This window comes from Astatotilapia calliptera, chromosome 19 (assembly GCF_964374335.1).
Source record: "Astatotilapia calliptera chromosome 19, fAstCal68.1, whole genome shotgun sequence".
In the NCBI taxonomy this organism is placed as follows: domain Eukaryota; kingdom Metazoa; phylum Chordata; class Actinopteri; order Cichliformes; family Cichlidae; genus Astatotilapia; species Astatotilapia calliptera.
This window is the reverse complement of record NC_137440.1, coordinates 6,829,854-6,850,269: the sequence shown is the minus strand read 5'-3', so window position 1 is coordinate 6,850,269 and position 20,416 is coordinate 6,829,854. Positions and strand designations below refer to the sequence as shown.

Below are 20,416 nucleotides of genomic sequence, written 5' to 3'. Positions count from 1 at the left end.
TTACAAGTGAACACTATAGCTTGATAGGTAATGCAGCATTATAGACAAACCCTACAGCAACTATCTCCACCAAAACCATGGAGGAGGAGAGGCTATGATCAAGGTAGCATGGAGGGAAGTTAGCCATTAATAGTTCAGAAATGGTTCTAAAAGATCTTCCCAGCTTGTGTAAATCTACGACTCTCCTTCTTAGAGGTTTATTTATTGAATCATATAAGGAATCATCTAAATCTGATATGTCTAAGAAATTATCTTGCATGAAACCCATGGATCTTTGAGGAAGTCTTTTAAGAAATCCTGTGAAGTCCGAGGTTACATGGCTTTAAAGATTATATTTAATGAGCCGTTCATCAAGGGAGTATTAACAATAATCATCCACTGGTTTCCCGACCCAGAGAGGAATTGCTCTTCCGTGTCTCCAGCAGCTTTGAACAATTCTGGGAAATCATTGGCACGCTCAATGAATCCCAGTTTATTTAGTCATTGTTTATATACTTGTAGCTAATGAGCTGGGGGAGCATGTCTTGAAGGAAACTATTTTCAAAATGCGGCTTTTGTCCTGAAAGTGTGTCATAACTGCAGGACGTGGGATGTCGCCTAGTCAGGGGGGAGGAGGTCACAGTAAAAAATTTCCCAATGAGAGGCAGAGGGAGTAAAGGAAAGCGAACTCATTAAAGGATCTAGTGATGAATTGGACTGGGAATAACCAGGCTGATAAGAAACTCCATGGTGCTTTCCTGCTATGACACTCTGACCTCCACAGTCTGTCAGTTTATTGTTTTATCAATATCTTTTGACCTTTTAACTTTTTCTGTTAAAAGGGCAAGATTTTTGAAAAAATAGAAGAGCGAGGGGGGATTTTTTTTTCCCCCATGAAAATAAAGCAGGAACCTGCATGGGTCAATATACTCTGAAGCCTGTTACGGCCTGGGACAACAGCCTTGGTCCACAGCAGTTCGAGCTGTAAGATGCCGAAATAGAAGCTTCAGCTCTCGCCTTTGCAGGTGATGTAGATGATCAGGTATGATGGCTGACACTCAGTAAGAAGATGACCTGTTATGCTTTACTTATTTCTTAATCTTTCCCTCCTTTTTTTGTGGTCTTCTCTTTTCTTCTTGCTAGTCTGCCCCTCTCTGCCTGTGAGTTCTGGCACTGTTACACTGCAGCACATCTGGAAAGTATTCACAGCCTTATGATTTCGTCACACTACAGCCTTATTCCAAAATGGATGAATTCTACATACACTATCCAATAATGACAAAGTGAAATAAGTTTGCTTGAAATTTAGGGTTTGATTAATAATATAGCCCGATATCCTTCATCACCTGTACATGTTCCTGTCTGTCATCATCTCCAAATCTGGACCTGTATGCCTGCATGGACAGTATACACATGGCTTTAAAGGGCTGGGTTTATAGCTGAAGAAGAGAAATATCCATAGTGTTGCAAAACATAATAAACTTACTGTTTGTTTTGTCTAAAGATTCGTCAGATTTTTCTCCCTATGAAAACTAGAACATGGGACCAGCTAGTCTCATTTTACCATGGTGATGTTGGTCTCCATCTAGTGGTGTTTGCTGGTGGCGCAAAGACTATACTGCCATTTGTTTTTAAATTGAAGTTTATTCATCACAGTCAGTCTTTAGCAACAGAACGATCGTGGGAATGTACAGAATCATTTCTTTCACGAAGAAAAGTCATTGAACAGAGAGGCTTAAAACGAAAAACCATAAACCAGAGCTGATGGAGGAGGTTCACGCAAAGTAGCAGGTAAAGATTAAAGCAATTTCAGAACGTTGAGATTTTGTGTAGAAGGCACATAATCTGAAGAACAGTACACAGTTCAAAGAAAATTCAGAATTACTAAGGACAACAAAAGTCAGGTTTCTTCAACAGAAATAGAACAAAGAAACTGCATCAAAACCACACATTCCCATGTCCTGGAAACAGTATAAGCCACATTTGAGACGCTACAGGAACCTATCAGCTAGTCTGCTGACTACTTACTCTATGGATCATGGCTTTCTAGCAACAGACTCAGGTATTTCCTTGGAGATTGTTTTTCCATCGTGTCTGTCAGAGAAGCCAGGGTCAAAGGTTACAACTGAAAGAAAGCTACAATTTTTCTAGATGCCCAAAGATTACATCTAAGCAACACGTTCGTTTAAGGGAATAACACAGCTGCAGTTATGCCTTCACTGTTCCATTAACCTGCACATGCACACTCTTACAGCTTTGTGGTAACTTTACTTCACAGCCTGGACTGTAGCAACTGTGTTGCATTCAGCCTGTGTTATATTTTTACACTCATCATATCTATTTTTAATTATTCCTTGTTTTTCTTGTTCAAAATTAGCAGTTTAGGGAGTGTGTGTGTGTGTGTTGTAAGTAGTTGTCAACAGCAGAAAAATGAGGCCAAAGCTGAAGTGGCAAAAATTGCAGTTCAGGCTGGGGAAGTGAGTCCCCATCAGGGGGCAGTGATGACTTACACAGGCAGCTCATGCTCATCTGACTCATCTGCTACTTCGGGTCATTAAACGGGACCTGTGTGTGAGCATTTGTCTCCTTTTTTGAGAATTTTTAATGGAATTTGTAATATTACAGCTTGCTAGGCAGTAGAAATAATCCCAGGAGCTTGTGCTTCATTATCAGACAATGAGGTTTTGCATGTTTATTAACAAGGCAGGAGCAGTCTCAGTGTAGATAACGGAATAATAGGTGGGCTTTTAAATCGCCTCACTCTGTAGAAATGTATGTTTGTACCTTCATAAATAAAATGTAATAAATATTAAAATATTTTTTAAAAACATGATCTAAACATTTCTTTCACTAACTTCAGTAAACAAAGCAAATTCAAGTACATAAACAACCATTACTGTTGTTTACTGTAATACAGAGTAAGAGTAAAAAACACACATTTTGCTGCTACTAAATGTCACTAAAAAGCTCTTTCACCAAAACTTTTTTGTGCCATTTGAAATTGCACAGCTTATAATGCTCCCGCAGCCAAACTCCACCTGCTGTCTTTTTTTTATGTTTCATAAACAAACATGTAACAATCAGCATTGATCTTTTTGTTGCGCTTCATCCCGTGTTGCCCAACTAAGCCGTCACCAGCAGGTAAGGCAGGAGAAACAGGACCTGCAAATAGGTCTGGATTCACTGCCGGGAAGAGCGTCCAGCACCTCGTTGACATCGCCATTAGAAAGACCCTTCCACTTCAGCAACTTGTTCAGGAACTTGAAGTCCTCACTGTAGTCAAAGAAGAAACCCCACAGAGTTAGTAACACATAAATTATTCTGTTAGACAGGTCTATTCATTTAAAAGAGTTTTTCTTTTCTTTTATACAGCGAAGAACAATATTTACAAGATTAAAAGTATAAAATAAGGCATCTAGAAAAGATGTTTTCCTTGATGACCTCTTTGCACACTGTCATCTGGAAGGATGAGCTAAACTGCGCACAACTGTTTTGTGCCAAGTGTTTGCATCCAGAAAATAGACATGAGGGATGTTTGACGAATTGAGAATATAGCTGCTCTGCTGGGGAAGTGTGTTTTACACGTGCAAGCTGGTAAGACGTTACTAAAAACAACTGAATGAAGCACAAATTTGTGTGCATTTTCAAGGGGAGTGTAGCAATGAGACTGTTGACTGCTCGATCAAATAGGTTATCTATGGAAGCTCCTAATTATGATCTATAGTTATATTTACATTTGTTTTACAGCAGTGAAATAGTCATATCAAGAAAAATCCTTAGGGCTCTTAGTGATCCCATGGTCTCTTGGTGAAAATGGGTTTCACAACCAGTTGGTCAGGGATGTTGCTTCCTGTCCTTGCAATTGCTTTGGTTGCAAGCAGATTGCTGTGGTTGCCCATAGTTTGCTCATAACATGGAAGAAGCGTACTTTGACTTACATTTCCAGCATGTGTCAAATTGCACTACAGTTTGAAAATAAGTCTGTGTCTCTGAAGGAAACTACAGAAATCTGCTGGTCAGAGCAGTCAGAAGGAGGCTATCGATGCAGCACCCTCTTTCCTATCAGCGAGAGGCTGAGGCCTTTACTGAGAAGGTGTGTAAACATGTTTGTATTGATACAGGTAAGAGATCATTTTACCTCTTTCTGAAATAGTCCTGCTGTAGACGTGCCATTATTATCTTCAGTGCATCAATGGATGTGCAGTCCAACACCTCTTGGATGCCCAGCATCATCTTGCGCCACTCGTGGACACCGGGAGCCTGATAAATCACAAAAAAGTATGACAGGAATTCATGTCAAGGTTAAGATTTTTTTCCAGTTGCTCTTTTGGTAAAACGTCATTCACATAACAATAAGCAGACTGTTTGCAACTTGTTGATCTCACCAAGAGTGAAATGCTCTTGTGAAGATGGTTTGCATCTTCATGTATTTGTTCACCAATATTAGGAGCCCATCGGCCCTTCAGGGTTCTCTGCTTGTTTGTTATAAGATGTTCGACATAAGTGCGGGCGATGATCTTATAGGCCTCATCCACCACCTCCTGAGACACATAAAGACAACATGAATGCAGTTTGACTGAATCGGTTTAAAAAAACAACTACAGGTAAATTTGTGTATATTTGACATCTGGGAATTTTCTTACTTTTTTCTCATCCATAACATAGGGCAGTGTGGGGAAATGACTGTAAACACGGTAAACAAAGTGGTTCAAGTTGCTGCCCGATCTGAAGAAATCTTTAAAGTGGTTCTGCCGGACAGAAAATGTCGTATTAATAGAAGAAAATATATTTACCTATATATATTTTTTTTTTAATCTGTGGTTAGGATGGATAGATACCTCTGCAATAACAGTTATAATTTCCATCAGGAATGTTAAAGTAGACTGCTCCAGGTTCTCCAGTGTTTCCACAGTTTCTTTGACAAGAGAAGGTGTGACTCCCGTACCAATCGTCTGAGCATACTTCCTGAAAGAAACAGCATAAAATATTTATAAAACAGGCATCAGCTTTGATCATCATGTTCTACAGCATGTTAAGCCTTCAAGTAGATATCCAGTGGTGAATAAGTATTTTGATTCAATTATAGGGCTCAAAGAAACTGAATTAACATTTGCCACAGAAACACAGAAACCACTCACCTGAGTTCCTTACATGTTTTCAGTGTTTTGAGGAAGTGTATTGTTTCTGGGTTGTCAGTTTGTGCCCATTTTTTAAGATCGACATACTGCTCTTCACTGTACCTACAAACCAAAGAGAATACACAGTGAAAAAAAAAACATGAGTTTCATCAAATCTCAAAATCTCAGACGTGATGAATCACCTATTTCTGAAGAAAAGATAAAGACTCACCTCTTGACAAATGTTCGAAACTCTTGGAAACAAATTTCTTGCACTTCATCGTGCAGTTCTGGAAGGAGTTTTTGTGCTTCTCTGGGTACGGCATTAATACACTTCAAGAGGGACAAATGATATGATAGGTCACTAACAGTTTTTCACTATTTACAACAGAAATTTCAAATAAACTTTCTTTGCAATGATCTAACAGAACATTTTCTATAATTTCACAGAAAACTTTTAGCATTCCTGTCATTTACTACAACAGCATTTCTCTGTCATGCAGAAAAACTGAGACATACTGTTAACATTGTATTTTCAGCTAACTCATGGACTAAATGCATAAACTTCATTAGACTGACAAAAAGTGCCCTGTATGTGACCTATGATATAAAACTCATCTGACGCTCCTGCTGAAGAGCATTTTTCTTACCTGGATAGTGTCCACATAAAGTTTAACATAATCTTCTTCTATGCAGTTTGGAGCTATGCCGGTCTCATTCTGCAGGATTTTGTCCAGGGACTCTCTGATCTCTTTCTGTGGACAAAAACGACACAGAAGTAGACTGTAAGCTTACTTTCTATCAGGCATACAATCTGAGAGTCTACCAGGGAAACACCATGTCCCAAATTAGAAATGTAACTTTGCATATTTTTAATGAAGTGAGCCCTGAGGCCAATTTTGCTCATGTCAGTTGAGGTTAACTCTAGTGGCCATTTTGGTTCAGAGTAGTTTGGTTTCTATTTTGTACATTTGTACTGCTGAGAGGATGGACGTTGTTGCTTTCATTTAAATGTGTCATTGAGGGATCTGACAGACTTACTGAGTGACACTTTCTCCCAGCAGGCTGTTGATATCAGATTACTGTCTGGCCTGTTTTTCTTACAGATGATTGTAACAGTGTTTCTGTTCCTTTTCTTCTTGTGACATCTGATTGGGCTGAAGTTTCAGAAAGTCAAGTCAACTTTGAGCACTTTTAGTACCTGCATGACTCCTACAGATACTTAAAATGTATAAACCACTTTGCTTACTAACTCATATTCAAAGAAGACTCAATGAAGTAATGCAAATACTGCGTTTAGAAACATTTTCATTTCCAGTTCATTTATATGGCGATCATGAGCCAGTCTACTTGTGAACAGGGGCTGAGATTGTGGCTTTTTTTTTTCTCAACTACTTCTATGCATCTGTTCTTTGATCTGGTTAAGGCCTGAGGTTGATCACACCTTTCAAACCAAAGAGCAACACTGCCACCAAAGGGATTGTGGGGAAAGTGTTACACTTCCAGGAAATAACTTGGTCCCACAGCTGTGGTTTACACTGGCACACAATAACAACCTCTGCGTGAGAAGTGTTGAGAGAGGTGGGACAGATAGAGACTGAAGTCCCACTGGCTTACCTCTCACTACATCTGAGAAAAGGCTAAACATCCGGAAACAGAGTTTGTGTGCGTTTGCTAATCATCATTATTTTTAATCAAACATAACTCAAAATACAAGTTGGGTCAATATGTTAAATGAGAAATGTGATTTGTGTAGTGAAAAGGTTTTGATTTTGTGTCTGTAGACATGATCTAGCTTTGACCTTGGCATAATAGTGTCAGGAATGTGAAGCATTAGAAATGTGTCACCAACACATGATTATACATGTTTTTGAACAAGACTTGGAAAAACACAAAATCATAATTTATTTGTGATTTTGCTGATGGTTAATTATGCTTAATGCTGATGCTTATATTGAATATACCTGATATTTGGGTATTTAAAAAAAAACAAAAAAAAACAAATAGTATTTGTAAAGACACACCTAGCTACACAGAGGCTGTGTAGAAAACAACCTTGAATGATATCAGTGTGTGTGTGTGTGTGTGTGTGTGTGTGTGTGTGTGTGTGTGTGTGTGTGTGTGTGTGTGTGTGTGTGTGTGTGTGTGTGTGTGTGTCACCAAAGATTGTCTGGCTCATAAAATGTATGATAAGTTATATTGGTATTCTTACCTGCACACTTTGAAGCAGCTTCTCCTTTGCCTTGTCTTTCCATTCACAGAACAGCTTTTGGTCAGACTCCCTGCTTGGAAAGTACCAGAAAATACCCACATCAGAAGTGAGCACCAGCATGTGTTAACAGCTAACATTCAGACAAGAGACAAATGCTTTCAATCCTAATTCCCTATTGATATGATGAAACCTGCTTTAACATTTTAATTCCCTGTTTTTGAAATAACAGGTTGAAGATATTGTGAATAACAATGAATAAAAGCAGACTGAACCAGTTTGCTATATGCCAGGATTTTATAGCAAATCTCTGTATTTATGCTTAAATTTTGAACACATAAAACAGAAATAACACACTGAATTAATCCGAGAGCTCTAGAAGTGATGATCATAGTTTTTCATAGTTTTTCTTACCTTTTGTGCTTAACTATAAATTTGAACGCTAGTTTTCATAGATGTATGTGAATGGTGACTAGATTGGTTGTTATATAGTTACTTAGGTCTTACTGACCATTCAAAATGCTCATTTGCATATTCTGGCATCTGGGCTGGAAGACACGCCCAACAACCAGCTTAACATCCAAGTGCGTCATTGGTTTGATCTTCACCAAATCTATATTTAAAGGTACAAATGCACACAACAGCACTGAGCTGATGTGGCTAGTTAAACAAAAAAAGGTAAGCTGGCACATAAATACCTCGGATATTTATGTTGGACCCAGTCCATCAGTTGCAGGCATTGCTTGACAGATTTGATCTCCTGGAGCATTTTGTTCAGGATATTGAATGTCTGAGGGTTGGACCATTCAGTGACACTCTGTTGTCCCAAATTAGCCTCTATGAGGTTGTAAAGGCTTTCAGAGGACACCCCAAGACACTGAATGAGATCCATAAGTGAGCTGCTTTGTTGTCTCTGCATGGATTGCTCCTCTGCAGAGTTAAAGGAGTTCTGGGCCAAAGGGTTCTCACACCCATGACCTGCACAGTCATGTCCTATGAAAGAGCCAGAAAGAACAAACAAACATGTGAACTCTACATTTGTTTCATGTTTTGACTTGATCCAAGCCAAATGAAGGGGTTATATTTTATATATATTTTTTTCTGATAAAAAGGGGCGCCGTGTCAGACGAGGTAAGGTAAAATTCTTGCTGTGACTCGGCCAAGATCTGTGACAATGAGCCTGTCAGAGTTTGCCAGCTTCTAAAAGCCTGGGTGATGTAATTGTGAATGAATGAAATGCCAGAGACTAAGTGTAACCCTGGTAAGATTTACAGCAATCAGAAGTACAGGGTTCTTTGAATGCATCGTAGTCCTTGTCTGATAGTTTAATTTCCGGGCTTGCCCTGAAGGCACCATCTGCAGCTCCGTGCGCGTGAAGGTGTGGTGTAGAGGAAATAGGACGGCAAGGAAAAACTCCATGCTGCCGCGGAGCACGGTTTTTTCCAGTTGAAAGAGAGGAAAGAGGTTTAATTAACATTTGTGAGAGAGCTGTCGTTAGCGGTGAACCACAGACGGGTACCTACCTGAAAGGAGCCGGAGTATTTCTTTGAACTTTTTGAACTATTCTGGTGAGTTAGCCTAGCTCACTTAGCACCGCTATTGCAGTTCAATGCACTGGAAAAAAATAACTAACCAGTCAGAATAGTAGTAAATGTGTTTAATGATGTTTAAGATGTGTTTTCATAGTATTGCAATGTTGTGACAGTTTTGTTTATTATGAGTGTCTAATGTTTTTACTTTCTTGGGCCTGCTAGTTCAGCCGCGGCCAGCTAAGTGGTTATGCGCAGTTCACGTGCAATAGCTGTGCTGTTACTGTAACTGCGGGTGATGCACAGTAATACGGTGTATTTACTTTTAATGTGTCACAAGATGCAGATTTATTTTAATATTTCAAAAGAACCAAGGACATTAGGAACAAGGACATTTAAGGAATGTGGACATCTAACATTCTGCGTATTTGTGTGCAGACTGGTTTTTTTTTGAGGTACAGTTCCATGGGTGCCAAGTGAGGAGCTGGTATCGTGGGTCTAAGACACTGTTGCTGCTGTGGAGGCCTTCTCTGTGTCAGGACGCTACACGTTGATGCCTGCCGTACCAGGAGGGCGGTAGGGAAAAAAACAAAAGGAAGCCCACCTGAGAGATACCTTATCATTTTCTTTGCTACTTTTTCTCCGCCTGAGATTCAGGTCGTTTTCAGTTCTTAACCCAGGACAGTGGGTAACTGAATAAACTGACACCATAAGGAACTGGACACTCACATGCTATTTTCTTTTCTTTTTCCTTTTCTTTGGGGTGTTGAAATATTGTGTTTCTTGTCTTACATCTATTTTGATTGTTTCAATTATTTTTGTGATGCATTTGAGATGGTTACTGCATTTGAAGGTATCCCTACATTGAGGATGAGCAAAGGGAACTGATCCAAAAGGAAATATATAAAGCAAACTTTGTTTCATAAACCTGTGGTCGTGCGTGTTATGTGGGTTGGAAGTCTCATTGCTCTTACAGAGTTGCTACCGCCAATCTCCTTCCCAAACCTAGATTCGGATATTGTAGACATTGCACTTGGGCGAGCAGTATAGATCATCTCTTTATAGATAGAGGGACACACGTCCAGGTTACATAAGCAATTTATCAAGCTCATCCTTACTCCTGATGCTCTTTCCATTTGAGCTCAGGTGATTTTTTTTTTTTCCATCAAGACAACAGTGTCTACCACTGAGTTGGTCCCTTTGAGAAGGACTAATAGGTGTCAGTTTTAACCCTCTCAGGCTCAAATTAAGTTTTTTGTTGCTAATGCACAACCAAGTCCTGCAGTGGTACTTCTGAGTAAAAAAAACTCATAAAATATGTATGTGGGGTAATCAGGTTGTTAGTTTTTAACTGTTGCAAATCGGCAACGCCTGCCTTGAGAGGGTTAACATTGGTGCTAGTCACCTGATGCCATTGGTTATGAGTCTTATTGTCTACTTCCTTTAATCTTGACATTCCACTTGTAGCTTGTGGCTAGTTTCTGGCTACAGTGCATGTTTTTTCACTTAATCATATCCAAACATAAAATTCGCTTTGTTTTCGGATAGGAGGAAGTAAAACCAGCACTTATGATGAAATTTAAGTGTGCACTTGATTATATAAGTAGGAAGCCTCTACACTTATCGATATTAACTTGGGAATGCATGTTGGGACATATTTGTTCTGGTTTGTTTGGGAATACCCTGCATACCTGAGGCTAAGCTGCGCTGATATGAAAATATTGCAACGTTACTTTGTTGCCGCTTCAGCAACAGCTTGTGCTGCTCGTGTGTTAAACTAGTTTTTATTTCTGAGTTAATGGCCTATCAGTAACAATCAATCAATAAATAGCAATTATTTCAAACAAATATAAAATAGCCAGTCCGTGGATGATTCCAGTTATTATTCCTTGCTACATATAAACTATACAGATGAAGGATTCCCACAGTAATAATAGTAAAGCGCTCTTACCGTCTTGTATGTTGTTGTTATTTTCTATTAAGGGTTTCTTGCCCTCACTCATCCGAATCTTCTTCTTTCTGCTGAAAATCTTCTTCATATCGACTTTTAACTGCTCGCTCTTTTAGCAAAGACGATGCTTGAACACATGCAGTGTCACGTTTCAGTAATGCACTCCTGGCAGCGCTGTGTGGTGTGGAGCTTATAAAGCAGTCGAAGGGATTTTCCCGTAGCATCACTGCGACTGTACAAAATGCTTTCGTTTCTGCATCATTTGACATCATCCTAACAGCAATGATGCAATGTGTAATAATAATAACAACAATAATACCTACAACTCGCCGAAGAAAGCCTGTTGTCCTAACTTTTGTGAAATTTGTGAAAACATCCTAACATTTAAATAATATATCGCTTTGGGGGGTTAAAGTGTGAACACTGTGGTTACACATTGCTGAATGAGTCGTTGTACTACAGTGTAAAACGAGTCCCACTTTAACTTGCACACATGAAAACTACATGAAATCTGTTCATTAAGAATCAGTCAAAGAATACTGTGTGTACTTATTACATATGCAACCTACAATTATGTAGTAACCTTAAAAAAGCAACAGCAGGAAAGTGAGTTGGAGACATTCTTTGGCTCTGCCCTTAGGACTTTGTCTATAAATAACTATCAATGCCAATGTAATGAGTCAGAGTGAAAAGAAAAAAAAGAAATGTGTGTATGTGTAGGCATGCAAAGTAAAGTAAAACTGCAGTACTGATTTATGTTGAACATAACAGACATTTTTAATCTGTAAAGTAGCTGACAAAATATGGCAACAGGTACACTATATGTACAAAAGTACTGGGTCACACCTCTTTAAATTCAGGTGTTTTTGGCCCTAAAACTGTATAAAATCACCTGGCTTGCAATCTGCTTTTACAAATATTTGTGAAAGACTATAGAGCTCAGTGAATTTGAGTGCGTTCTATAATGTGTCACCATTACAACAAGTGAGTTTGTGAAATTTCTGTGGGTGATATTATTGCAAACGTGGAAGTTTTTGGGAACCACAGCAAATGGCAGTCCACACAAAGCTACAGATAAATTGCTTAGTGCGTCTGGCATTAACATCAGCATGAAAACGGTGCACCAATAGCTTCTTCCCACACCGGGTCATCCCGGGACACTTCCTCACTTTTAAGCCGAACAACGTACACGAAATACATACATACATACATACGTACGTACACGGAATTTACATGTAACGTCAACAAGGTAAGTGCACCTGTAATGTAGACATAACATAGACATAATGTACACTTAGATGAAATATACATACATGTACATGTAACATACAGGTAGAAGATAATGTACATGTAATGTCAACGAGATACACGAAAGTGCAACGAAGACATGTCACTGTTCAATTTCAAAATAAAATAAAAACTTAAATCAATTGTTAAGTGGTAACTGTAGCCCTGTCTCAGATCTTTATTTTCTCAGCATTCAAAGGTTTCATGATTTAGTTGGTTTAACAGATCAGGTTCTTAACTGATTTTTATCACAATGAGGATAGATGTGTTTGTATTTCAGTAGTTTTAGATCTGCAGAAATCAAAATTCGAACAGTGGATCCTTGAGGATGTGTTCTTTGTTACTCTTTACCTATCTTTAATACAAATGCATCTCTTTTAAACCAGAATTAGTGCATTGGTGCTTTCAGTTACTGTGCTCCTGTCCTTTGGAACGAGCTGTCTGCTGACGTGAGGTCAAACAGAGCCGTGTCTACATTCAAAAGCAAACTCAGAACCTCTTTATTCTCACAGGCTGATATTTAATCACTGTGTGCCTTTTGTTGATTCCATTGCCTTGAGGCATAGTAGACCTACATAGGTTTTTAGGTTTTATGTTAAGTGTAATGAAATGCGCTATATTAAAAAATTACTGTTGTCACTGCCATTGTTTGCAACAAAGTACAACTCCTCAGTGCTGTATCTCATTTTGATGATGAATTGAAAGTCAGCAACTGGATGAGAGGTGTGTGAGAGAGAGACTAGGAGTGGACTTGGGAGTGGAATTTCCCCAGGAAAACCGTCTCCCAACAGTACAACAAATACAACAGTTTTAACTAGTTGTTGTGAGTCAAAGGAACATCCACAGGAATGGTTTCCAAAAGAACAATGCCTGTTAACGAGATGATCAGTGTTATTTTTAATATTCGCTAAAAATTGCTTTGAAAGGGCTTAATTATGAATCAATAAAGGAATTCAATTTATAGAGAAGCAGTAGTTATAGTTAATCATATCAGTCTTGCATGAATATAGGTATTTTAAAAGGTATTTTATTTACTTTATACATACCATACATTATTTACTTTCTTTATGGCAGCCCTCCTTGTCCAGGAGGATATTTAATGTGTCTACTCTGTATCTACATTGGACACGAGGCTGAATTTTCTTTAGCTTACTCTATAATGTGCAAATAATCTTGTAAAATATTAGCTCCCTTTATTTATTTTTCAGTCACCCAATTGATGGTGCTCAGTCTTTCTGTTACGCCATCACACTTTACAGTTGCCTCTGTGAGCCAATGAAACTGCCTGCATTCAAATTTTTAAATTTTCCTGCAGTTGTTGATGCTGCTTGCTGCAAACCGTTTACCTCAACTAATTACAGTCGGCGTGTCTAATTCTGCAAACCTTGAGGAAATTTCCATTACAAATATTTTATGGAGAGAAAGCTGTTATGAACATGGCGGGGATTATCCCTACATGGGCGTGCACAACAGCAAGCAGACGATCTGGATAATCCCCTCACTGCCGGCAAACTTGAAAGGTAAATGGTAAAACAGTCACAAGTAGTCTGCATTTTTATTTGATGCATGCTTTAATAGAATCAATCTGATTGTTTGGGTAAAAGATTATTGCATGGACTGAAAATACAATTTAACACCCACTGACTCTCTGGAGTATGAGGTGTATTTTTACAACTTGAAATTTGTTTACACAAATATCTAACTAGGAGCTGAGTCGTCAAGAGATAAAAGAGCTCCAATAGTTACATGAAAGTACCGAAAATACTGTACAAAGCTTCGCTGTGGGGACAAGAGCTCACCTTATTTATGGCCCTCTCAGAGTCTGATAGCTTCAAATGTATGCAGAAGATTTTATTTTTCAAAAGAATTATGATTGTTTAAAAATGTTGGATCTTTCCAGGAAAGAAAACTGCAAAAACAGGACAAATGAACAAACAAAGAAATCATTAAACATAGACATACAAAGGGGGGAGGCCCTGAGAGTACCATGGGAGTGATTCACAGGGACTGATTTGCTTTTAGAGCAAGCCTCCAGTAGCCACTAGAGTAGTGCATGCGTAAAACAATATAATAACCACAGCCCAACGCGGCTGCTTTTTTCCAAGGATCTCAGTGTACTCTTTGTCCATGTTGAGCATTACAGGACATCTTTAAGTTAACGTTACCAATATTAATTTAAACATATCTTTCTTTCAGTTTATAATTGCAACATCTTTGAAAGGACATGCCCACTGTTCAAAGTCCTTAGATCAGACCGCCTCTTTTCTTTAATTATCTAGACTGGCCTCAGCGTGGACGATATGTGTTAAAGGTAAGGTAAACTGGCTGCTGCTGCTTGTGCACGGACTATTTGGCTTTGTGTGCCGTTTCATACTGAAAAAGCAAGTGAAATCTGCAGAAAACCAGGTGTTGCATGGGATCAATCATAATGAGGCTATGCCAAGGTAAAGTAATGTTTGAAATTTAATCCATGCCAAAGTGAACATGCCATCTTTATTGCATTTATTTTATTTTTATGTTAATATAACTCATACATTTCTGTTGCAGGTTTATTTTGATGCATCAGTGAAAATGGGTATGTGTAAATTTTTGCATATCATTAAAAATGAACACGTGAGCAGTAAAGTAAAAAAAAATGAGCAGATTTATGAAGAAACTCACACGGTGACGCCACTCTACTGAACCCTTCTGCATATTGAATCCATTGTATCGTGTCTATTTCAGTCTTTTTCCTTGGGTTAGATTTCAGATATGCATGTGCTACTTCCATGGTTAAATAAACCAAACATCTTACATCTTGTCTGCACTGAAACTTGAGAGGAAGGTTTTTGTTATTGAGGACAAGTGGAAACCAGGTGAAATCCCACACCTGAATCTGACCGGGGTCAGGCCTGATAGGTAACAGGAAGAAAGCTCACTTGTGCTGATTTTTAATTAGAAGTCCTTTTGGTTTGACAGTGTAACTGAGCCCATGTGCAAATCTCTGGGTTCTTGCAGACTATATAGACTATATTCCAGATGACCTAATATGACCCTGGTCAATTTGACCTACTGCAAAAATTTCCCTTAATTAATGTTCATATCAAATTTTGAACTACAGATCTATTTAGAATGTATAAATACCTGACATTAATACATGGATGAAGAATGCTTAATTAATAAGAATTAATGAGGTTTCTCTTTACTATAAACCACTTTATAATCTTATAGTAAATGTATTTTGGGTCACTTAAGGAAAAGTCATCAAATTTCAGGTTAAAAAAAGAAGATTTATGTCATTTTTACAGCTGTCAAACATCAAAATGGGTCAAATTTGTGTGCAAGAATTCCAGAAAACTCCAGAAGTCTTTGAGTGGATTTTAAGCTTTTAAAATCTTTTATTTGAGAGTCCTTCATGGCACAAAATCCAACAGGAAATCATCTGAAGAACCGAACCCAACATCCATTAGTTAACCAGTGTTACATTAGTTAAATAAGTCAATATGGCATAAAAATTGTCATCTTTTTGTCTTCCGTTTTAAATTTTCATTTTTGAAATTACAGACACGATTATTTTGCATCTCCTATTGGTCAATGTGGAGTCGCTTTGAGTATCTTTGTAGCTATTTTTCATCTCTTTGTGGTAACGTTGCCTTTTGTCACAGTCACAGAGGGGCGGGTCAGTACCTGTGCATTATTTCCTGCTTGATTTATTCAGTCTCTCTGTTTCACCTGAAGCTCCATAGTTCCTCACATCCTGCCTCTAAGTAAAAATGTCAATTAGCCTCAAATGCAAGTTTTTCCAAATGTCTGTTTTCTATTTACTAACAGAATTTCAAAATAGTGCTGGAAACGTCAACAGCGGTTTGAAAATCAGCAGACCAGCTGATCAGCGCCTAACAGCTATACAAATCCCCACAAGTGTGACTACAGCCTCATTTCTGAAGGTAAACTGTTGATCGTATGGGCTATAGACCATTTTTGTCCACTATCATCAGCAAATAATGTGCCCTCATCATAGTCAGAGGACTTTAGAAGCACTGGCAAAAGCATACATTTCTGTTTCTTCTGTAACTTCTGTAACATCCACACCTAAATGTGTTTGCACGTGTGGATTCATATGTTCGGTGTGGATCCCAGTGAAAAGTGATCTCTGCCTGCCTCTTAGCATGCAGCACTAACACCAGCTCAGAGGAAGTATCTGTACAGCATTGCAGCTTCCTATAGCACTGAGCATGTCCGGCGCCTCGTCACCCAGCACTACATGAACGTGCAGTACAGGTGTATACGAGCAGGTGAGAAGAACCAAAATAAAATAAAATAAATACAATTCAGATGTAACTTGTTGTTGTGTGCTATCTCTCTGTTTTTCTAAACTGTTTGTAAACCACTTTCACTGATAAGCATCTGACTTATCCTGTTACAGTCCTTTACAGTGAGTCATTGAGCAACGGCTGAGTAACGGCTTTCACACTGTGGTTTGTTTTGTATATTTGTTTTGTCTTTGTGTAGTCATAGACTACAACCACAAAAGAGACATACTTTTTGAGGCTTCTGTGGCCTCACCTGAGAATGACAGAGAGGATCATCTATCAAAAACACAATCGGAAGTTTCTTCAGGGTCAAAAAACAAGAGCAAGACCAGTGCAAAACATTCTAGAAAACCGTCCCAAAGAACAGAGAAGCCAGGTGAGACGTGAGCTATCAAGTGATAGCTGAAGTTACAATATTTTAAATATCCTAAGGATCATCGCTTTATTTTATCCCACCTTATTTCCCTTTTTAATATGTCCTTCTAACACCCTTACGCCTTACGCATCTGAACTAGTCTGCACATGTAGATAATTATAGTTGTCACGTATGGAGATTTTGAAAGCACTTAACGAGCAGCTCATTTCCATGTTTACTTTTCAGACTTGCAAAGAGTTAAAATGAAAACTTTTTGCCACAATATTTAGCTCATCTTTATATTTTTTAAAATGTAAAATATAAGAACCATCATTTCATGGTAATTTATACTGTAAAGTTCCCAATACATTATAGATAGGAACTCGAGAATCCCAAGCAAACAACTGGCAACAGTGTGGAGAAGAAAAAAAAGAAAATTCCCCTTGGGTTGGAAAGTACCGACTAAGGAAAGCAAAGAGAGAAAAACACTGAGAAAGGGAAAACAAAAAAAGAAAAAACTATTAATTTAAAAAACATAAATAATATTATTTAATGATAAAGAATTCTCAATTCAATTCAGTTTTATTTATATGGTGCAAAATCACAACAGCAGTTGCATCAAAGTGCTTCATATTGTAAGGTTAAGATCTTACAATACAGAGAACTTAAGAAGACTTTATTCAAAATGAGAACATTGAAAATGTTTTTTAAAAAGAAAGAGAAGTCAAAACTTTTAATGTAACATATTTGAAATTGCAGGTCCTTTAATGCATCTGCATCAACACATAGAAAGGCTAAGAAGTGCACATGGTCACAAACACAGAGAAGGAAAAGTCCGAGGAGCAAGTCAGCAAAACATTTGGAATTATTTGGAACTTTCTTCAAAAATGTTATATTTTAGTTTACAATCATCTGTGAACTAAAAATTCACTGGACACTTTATTAATTACACCTGTTCAACTGCTCATAAACACAAATACATGGGAATATGCACGCATAAACACGCAAACGGTGCCAAGTCACTGCATTAAGGCACATGGTTAAATAACCTGCTGAAGTTCACACTGAGGCTCAGAATGAGGAAGGAAGGATACTTTTGTAACTTTGAACATGGCATAGTTGTTGGTGACAGATAGGCTGGTATTTCAGAAATGGCTGATCTACTGGGATTTTCCCACACAGGCATCTCTAGGCTTTACAGAGAACGTTTGAAAACGAAAGTCTTCAGTGAGAGGCAAAATGAAAATGCCTTGTTAATGTCAGAGGAGAATGGCCAGACCGATTTAAGCTGATAGGAAGGCAACAGTAACTCACAAATCAGCTTATTTCAATCCAGATATGCAGAAGAGCATCTCTAAATATACAACACATCAAACTTTGAGGCACATGGGCTACAGCAGCAGACTGGGTGACACTCCTGTAGCTAAGAACGGGAAACTGATGGCTCACCAAAATTGGACAATAGAAGACTGACAGATTTTGGAGTATTCAACATGAAAGCATGGCTCCATTCTGCCTTGGATCAACAGTACAGGTAGATGCTAGTGCGAGGATATCATTTTTTCATGTTTTTCTTGGCACACTTTTGGTCTTTAGTACTAGCCAAGCATTGTGTAAATGCTACAGCCTACCTGGGTGTTGCGCATGTCTGACCCTTTATGAGCGCTACATCTCCATGATAGGGTATCATGTTATAAATCATGTCAAACTGGTTTCTTGAACATGAAGATGAGTTCATTCTACTCAAACGGCCTCCACAGTCACCAGATCTCAGTCAAGTAGAGCAATTTTTGTAGTGAGATGGGAGATTTACATCATGGATGTTTAGCAACATGAACCAAAGCTTCTGAGCAATGTTTCCTGCACTTTGTTGAATCTTTGCCACAGAGAATCAACATAATAAGGCAGCCAGTGAGAGTATGCCAGTTACCAAGAATATTATCAACTATCTTATAAATATTCACTTTCTTCTGTAGAGTTAAACATTTCATTTTTCGCCAGGAGCCAGGATCAGACTGTCGGATGAGGAAGAAGAGCAGGGAGGACCAAATGATTCTCTGAGTGAATGTCTGAGCTCCCTCTCTGTGGGAGGATGGGACGGTGACAGCTTATCTGATTTGTGATTCTTTTATAATAATATAGTGACGCTTTCTGCTACTTAAATGCCACAAAATGCAGTTTCCAGTATATATACTGTATATACTGATCAGACACTACTGGTGTTTAAAGGAAAGCTTCAGGAATTTTGAATTGAGATTTTCACTTGCATCTAGAAATTGTTTACAGTTATCTGGATCATGCATTATTTGTATTTGTTGAAATAAATACTCTGTATGTGAGCTTCTAAATGTACAGCTGTGTCTTAGTTTTGTGTTAAGTTAGAATTCCTCCTTATCAGAATGTGTAACTGTTTTTCTTTTTTCTTTTTTTTAAAGCCTATTTAAGCTTTAAACGATGTTTTATGCATCTGCAAGATCAGTTTTTGTAAGACGTAAAGATGAAGTTAATGTAGCGCCCTCTGTGACTGGGGGAAATCCTTTGGAAGACTTGATTTCCATGAAGTCACGTGATCGCTACCGTTAAAGAGAGGAATAATGGGAAGTGCGTGCCTGTGCTGGCGTGCTTAGCGCTTGGTGCTGGCCACAGGCTCATCACGAGCAGATACTGTTTCTTTGGCTGCTTTAAAGAAGAGTTTGCTTTCATTTTTCATTTCCCTGGCTAAATGAAGCCGACTTGGATGTTTTTTTCTTAGTGTTAACGGAAAAAGTAAAGCCTTTTTCCCCCCTTTTTTGCTGCTAACACAGGTTTCCCATTGTTGATATGAAACAGATGTTTTGGGATGCATTAGTTGCATAAGTACCTCTGGAATTCAGGAAAGTTTAAAATCTTCAAATTCTTCACGTGAACTAGTATGGATGAAAACTCTCTGAGAGAGGCATTGATGATATGCTGAGGTCTGATAACTGTATTATTTTTTTTATTTTCACTTAGAATAAAGTCATTGACATCTATGTTCTGCATGTGCAATTCTTAAATGTATATGTTTATAGTTGTGTGTGACTGTCTCTTTTGTTTTATCTGTTTAGGAACTTGTATTTTCACTTTAATAGTCACTGCTATTAATTTCTACTCATCTGTTTTACAGTCCTGTGCAAAAGTCTTTAGCCACCCCATCATTTCTTAATATATTTTGCAAGAAAAGGCAGCTTTCCTGTCATTTCTTTGGTGTTCAGGAATAGTTCTCCGGGCTTCTTCAAGGACATTCAACTCTCGTCTTTGGATGTTGGCTGTTGTTTCTTCTGTTCTCTGCCAAGATGATCTCACACTGCTTCAGTAATGTTCTGGTCTGGGGTTTGGGAAAGGCCAGTCAATGACTGATGGGGGTTTTCTGTCCGGGTATGCTTTTACTGAATTGGCAGCGTTTAGGATTATTGTCCTGCTGAAAAATGAAAGTGCTGCCAATCAGATGCTTTCTAGATTGTTTTAAATGGTGGATTAAAGTCTGATGATACTTTTCTGCTTTCACATTTCTGTTAATTTTCACAAGCGGCTGATTAGAACCAAAAATTTCAGATTTCGACTCACCACACCTTAAGACCTGTTGCCACTGATTTTCAGTCCACTTATTCATCAACTGAAGAGTCTCTAGCCCCGTGTCAGGTCTTTGCTGGATTTTTTTTTTTTTTAAATTTCTAAA

General features: G+C 38.3%; 2 protein-coding genes and 1 long non-coding RNA gene across 5 annotated transcripts; 2 read left to right on the top strand and 1 right to left on the bottom strand.

The window, feature by feature from the left end:
• Window positions 1-1,603: 1,603 nt before the first annotated feature.
• Window positions 1,604-12,086, bottom strand: LOC113012231 (uncharacterized). Of its 2 annotated transcripts, none has more exons than XM_026152301.2 (11): window positions 10,786-12,086; window positions 8,004-8,298; window positions 7,309-7,381; window positions 5,747-5,851; window positions 5,329-5,429; window positions 5,118-5,219; window positions 4,818-4,944; window positions 4,623-4,727; window positions 4,365-4,520; window positions 4,118-4,239; window positions 1,604-3,252 (listed from the first exon to the last, which is right to left on the bottom strand). In XM_026152301.2, the coding sequence occupies exons 1-11, from the start codon at window positions 10,871-10,873 to the stop codon at window positions 3,111-3,113; spliced, it is 1,416 nt and encodes a 471-aa protein (XP_026008086.2). In that variant the 5' UTR covers window positions 10,874-12,086; the 3' UTR covers window positions 1,604-3,110. The 2 variants fall into 2 exon arrangements, with proteins under 2 accessions (XP_026008086.2, XP_026008087.2); XM_026152302.2 differs by having other exon boundaries at window positions 7,309-7,378; window positions 10,786-12,084.
• Window positions 8,562-9,761, top strand: LOC145422291 (uncharacterized). Its single transcript, XR_013903575.1, has 2 exons — window positions 8,562-8,873; window positions 9,273-9,761. It is a non-coding gene; the product is annotated as an uncharacterized LOC145422291 (long non-coding RNA).
• A 2,259-nt stretch (window positions 12,087-14,345) lies between the features above and the next one.
• fam216a (family with sequence similarity 216 member A) lies at window positions 14,346-19,071 on the top strand. 2 transcript variants are annotated; one of them, XR_013903574.1, is made up of 7 exons: window positions 14,346-14,516; window positions 14,620-14,647; window positions 15,883-15,998; window positions 16,220-16,346; window positions 16,564-16,740; window positions 18,056-18,253; window positions 18,721-19,071. XR_013903574.1 is itself a non-coding variant. In XM_026153096.2 (6 exons), exons 2-6 carry the CDS (start codon window positions 14,644-14,646, stop codon window positions 18,840-18,842), a joined length of 546 nt encoding a protein of 181 aa, XP_026008881.1. In that variant the 5' UTR covers window positions 14,346-14,516; window positions 14,620-14,643; the 3' UTR covers window positions 18,843-19,071. The 2 variants fall into 2 exon arrangements, 1 of the variants encoding a protein (XP_026008881.1); XM_026153096.2 differs by lacking the exon at window positions 18,056-18,253.
• The last annotated feature ends 1,345 nt before the right edge of the window (window positions 19,072-20,416 follow it).

What these genes read in the sequence shown, in the direction of transcription:
- LOC113012231 (XM_026152301.2), bottom strand. Translation starts at nt 10,873, where the DNA reads ATGAAGAAGATTTTCAGCAGAAAGAAGAAGATTCGGATGAGTGAGGGC. An exon ending in AGCTGCTTCAAAGTGTGCAG is followed by an intron (nt 5,852 to 7,308) that starts GTAAGAATACCA and finishes TTTTGTCCACAG; the next exon opens with AAAGAGATCAGAGAGTCCCT. An exon ending in AAAACATGTAAGGAACTCAG is followed by an intron (nt 4,945 to 5,117) that starts GTGAGTGGTTTC and finishes TGTTTCTTTCAG; the next exon opens with GAAGTATGCTCAGACGATTG.
- fam216a (XM_026153096.2), top strand. An exon ending in GTACAGGTGTATACGAGCAG is followed by an intron (nt 16,347 to 16,563) that starts GTGAGAAGAACC and finishes GTCTTTGTGTAG; the next exon opens with TCATAGACTACAACCACAAA. An exon ending in CCAAAGAACAGAGAAGCCAG is followed by an intron (nt 16,741 to 18,720) that starts GTGAGACGTGAG and finishes ATTTTTCGCCAG; the next exon opens with GAGCCAGGATCAGACTGTCG.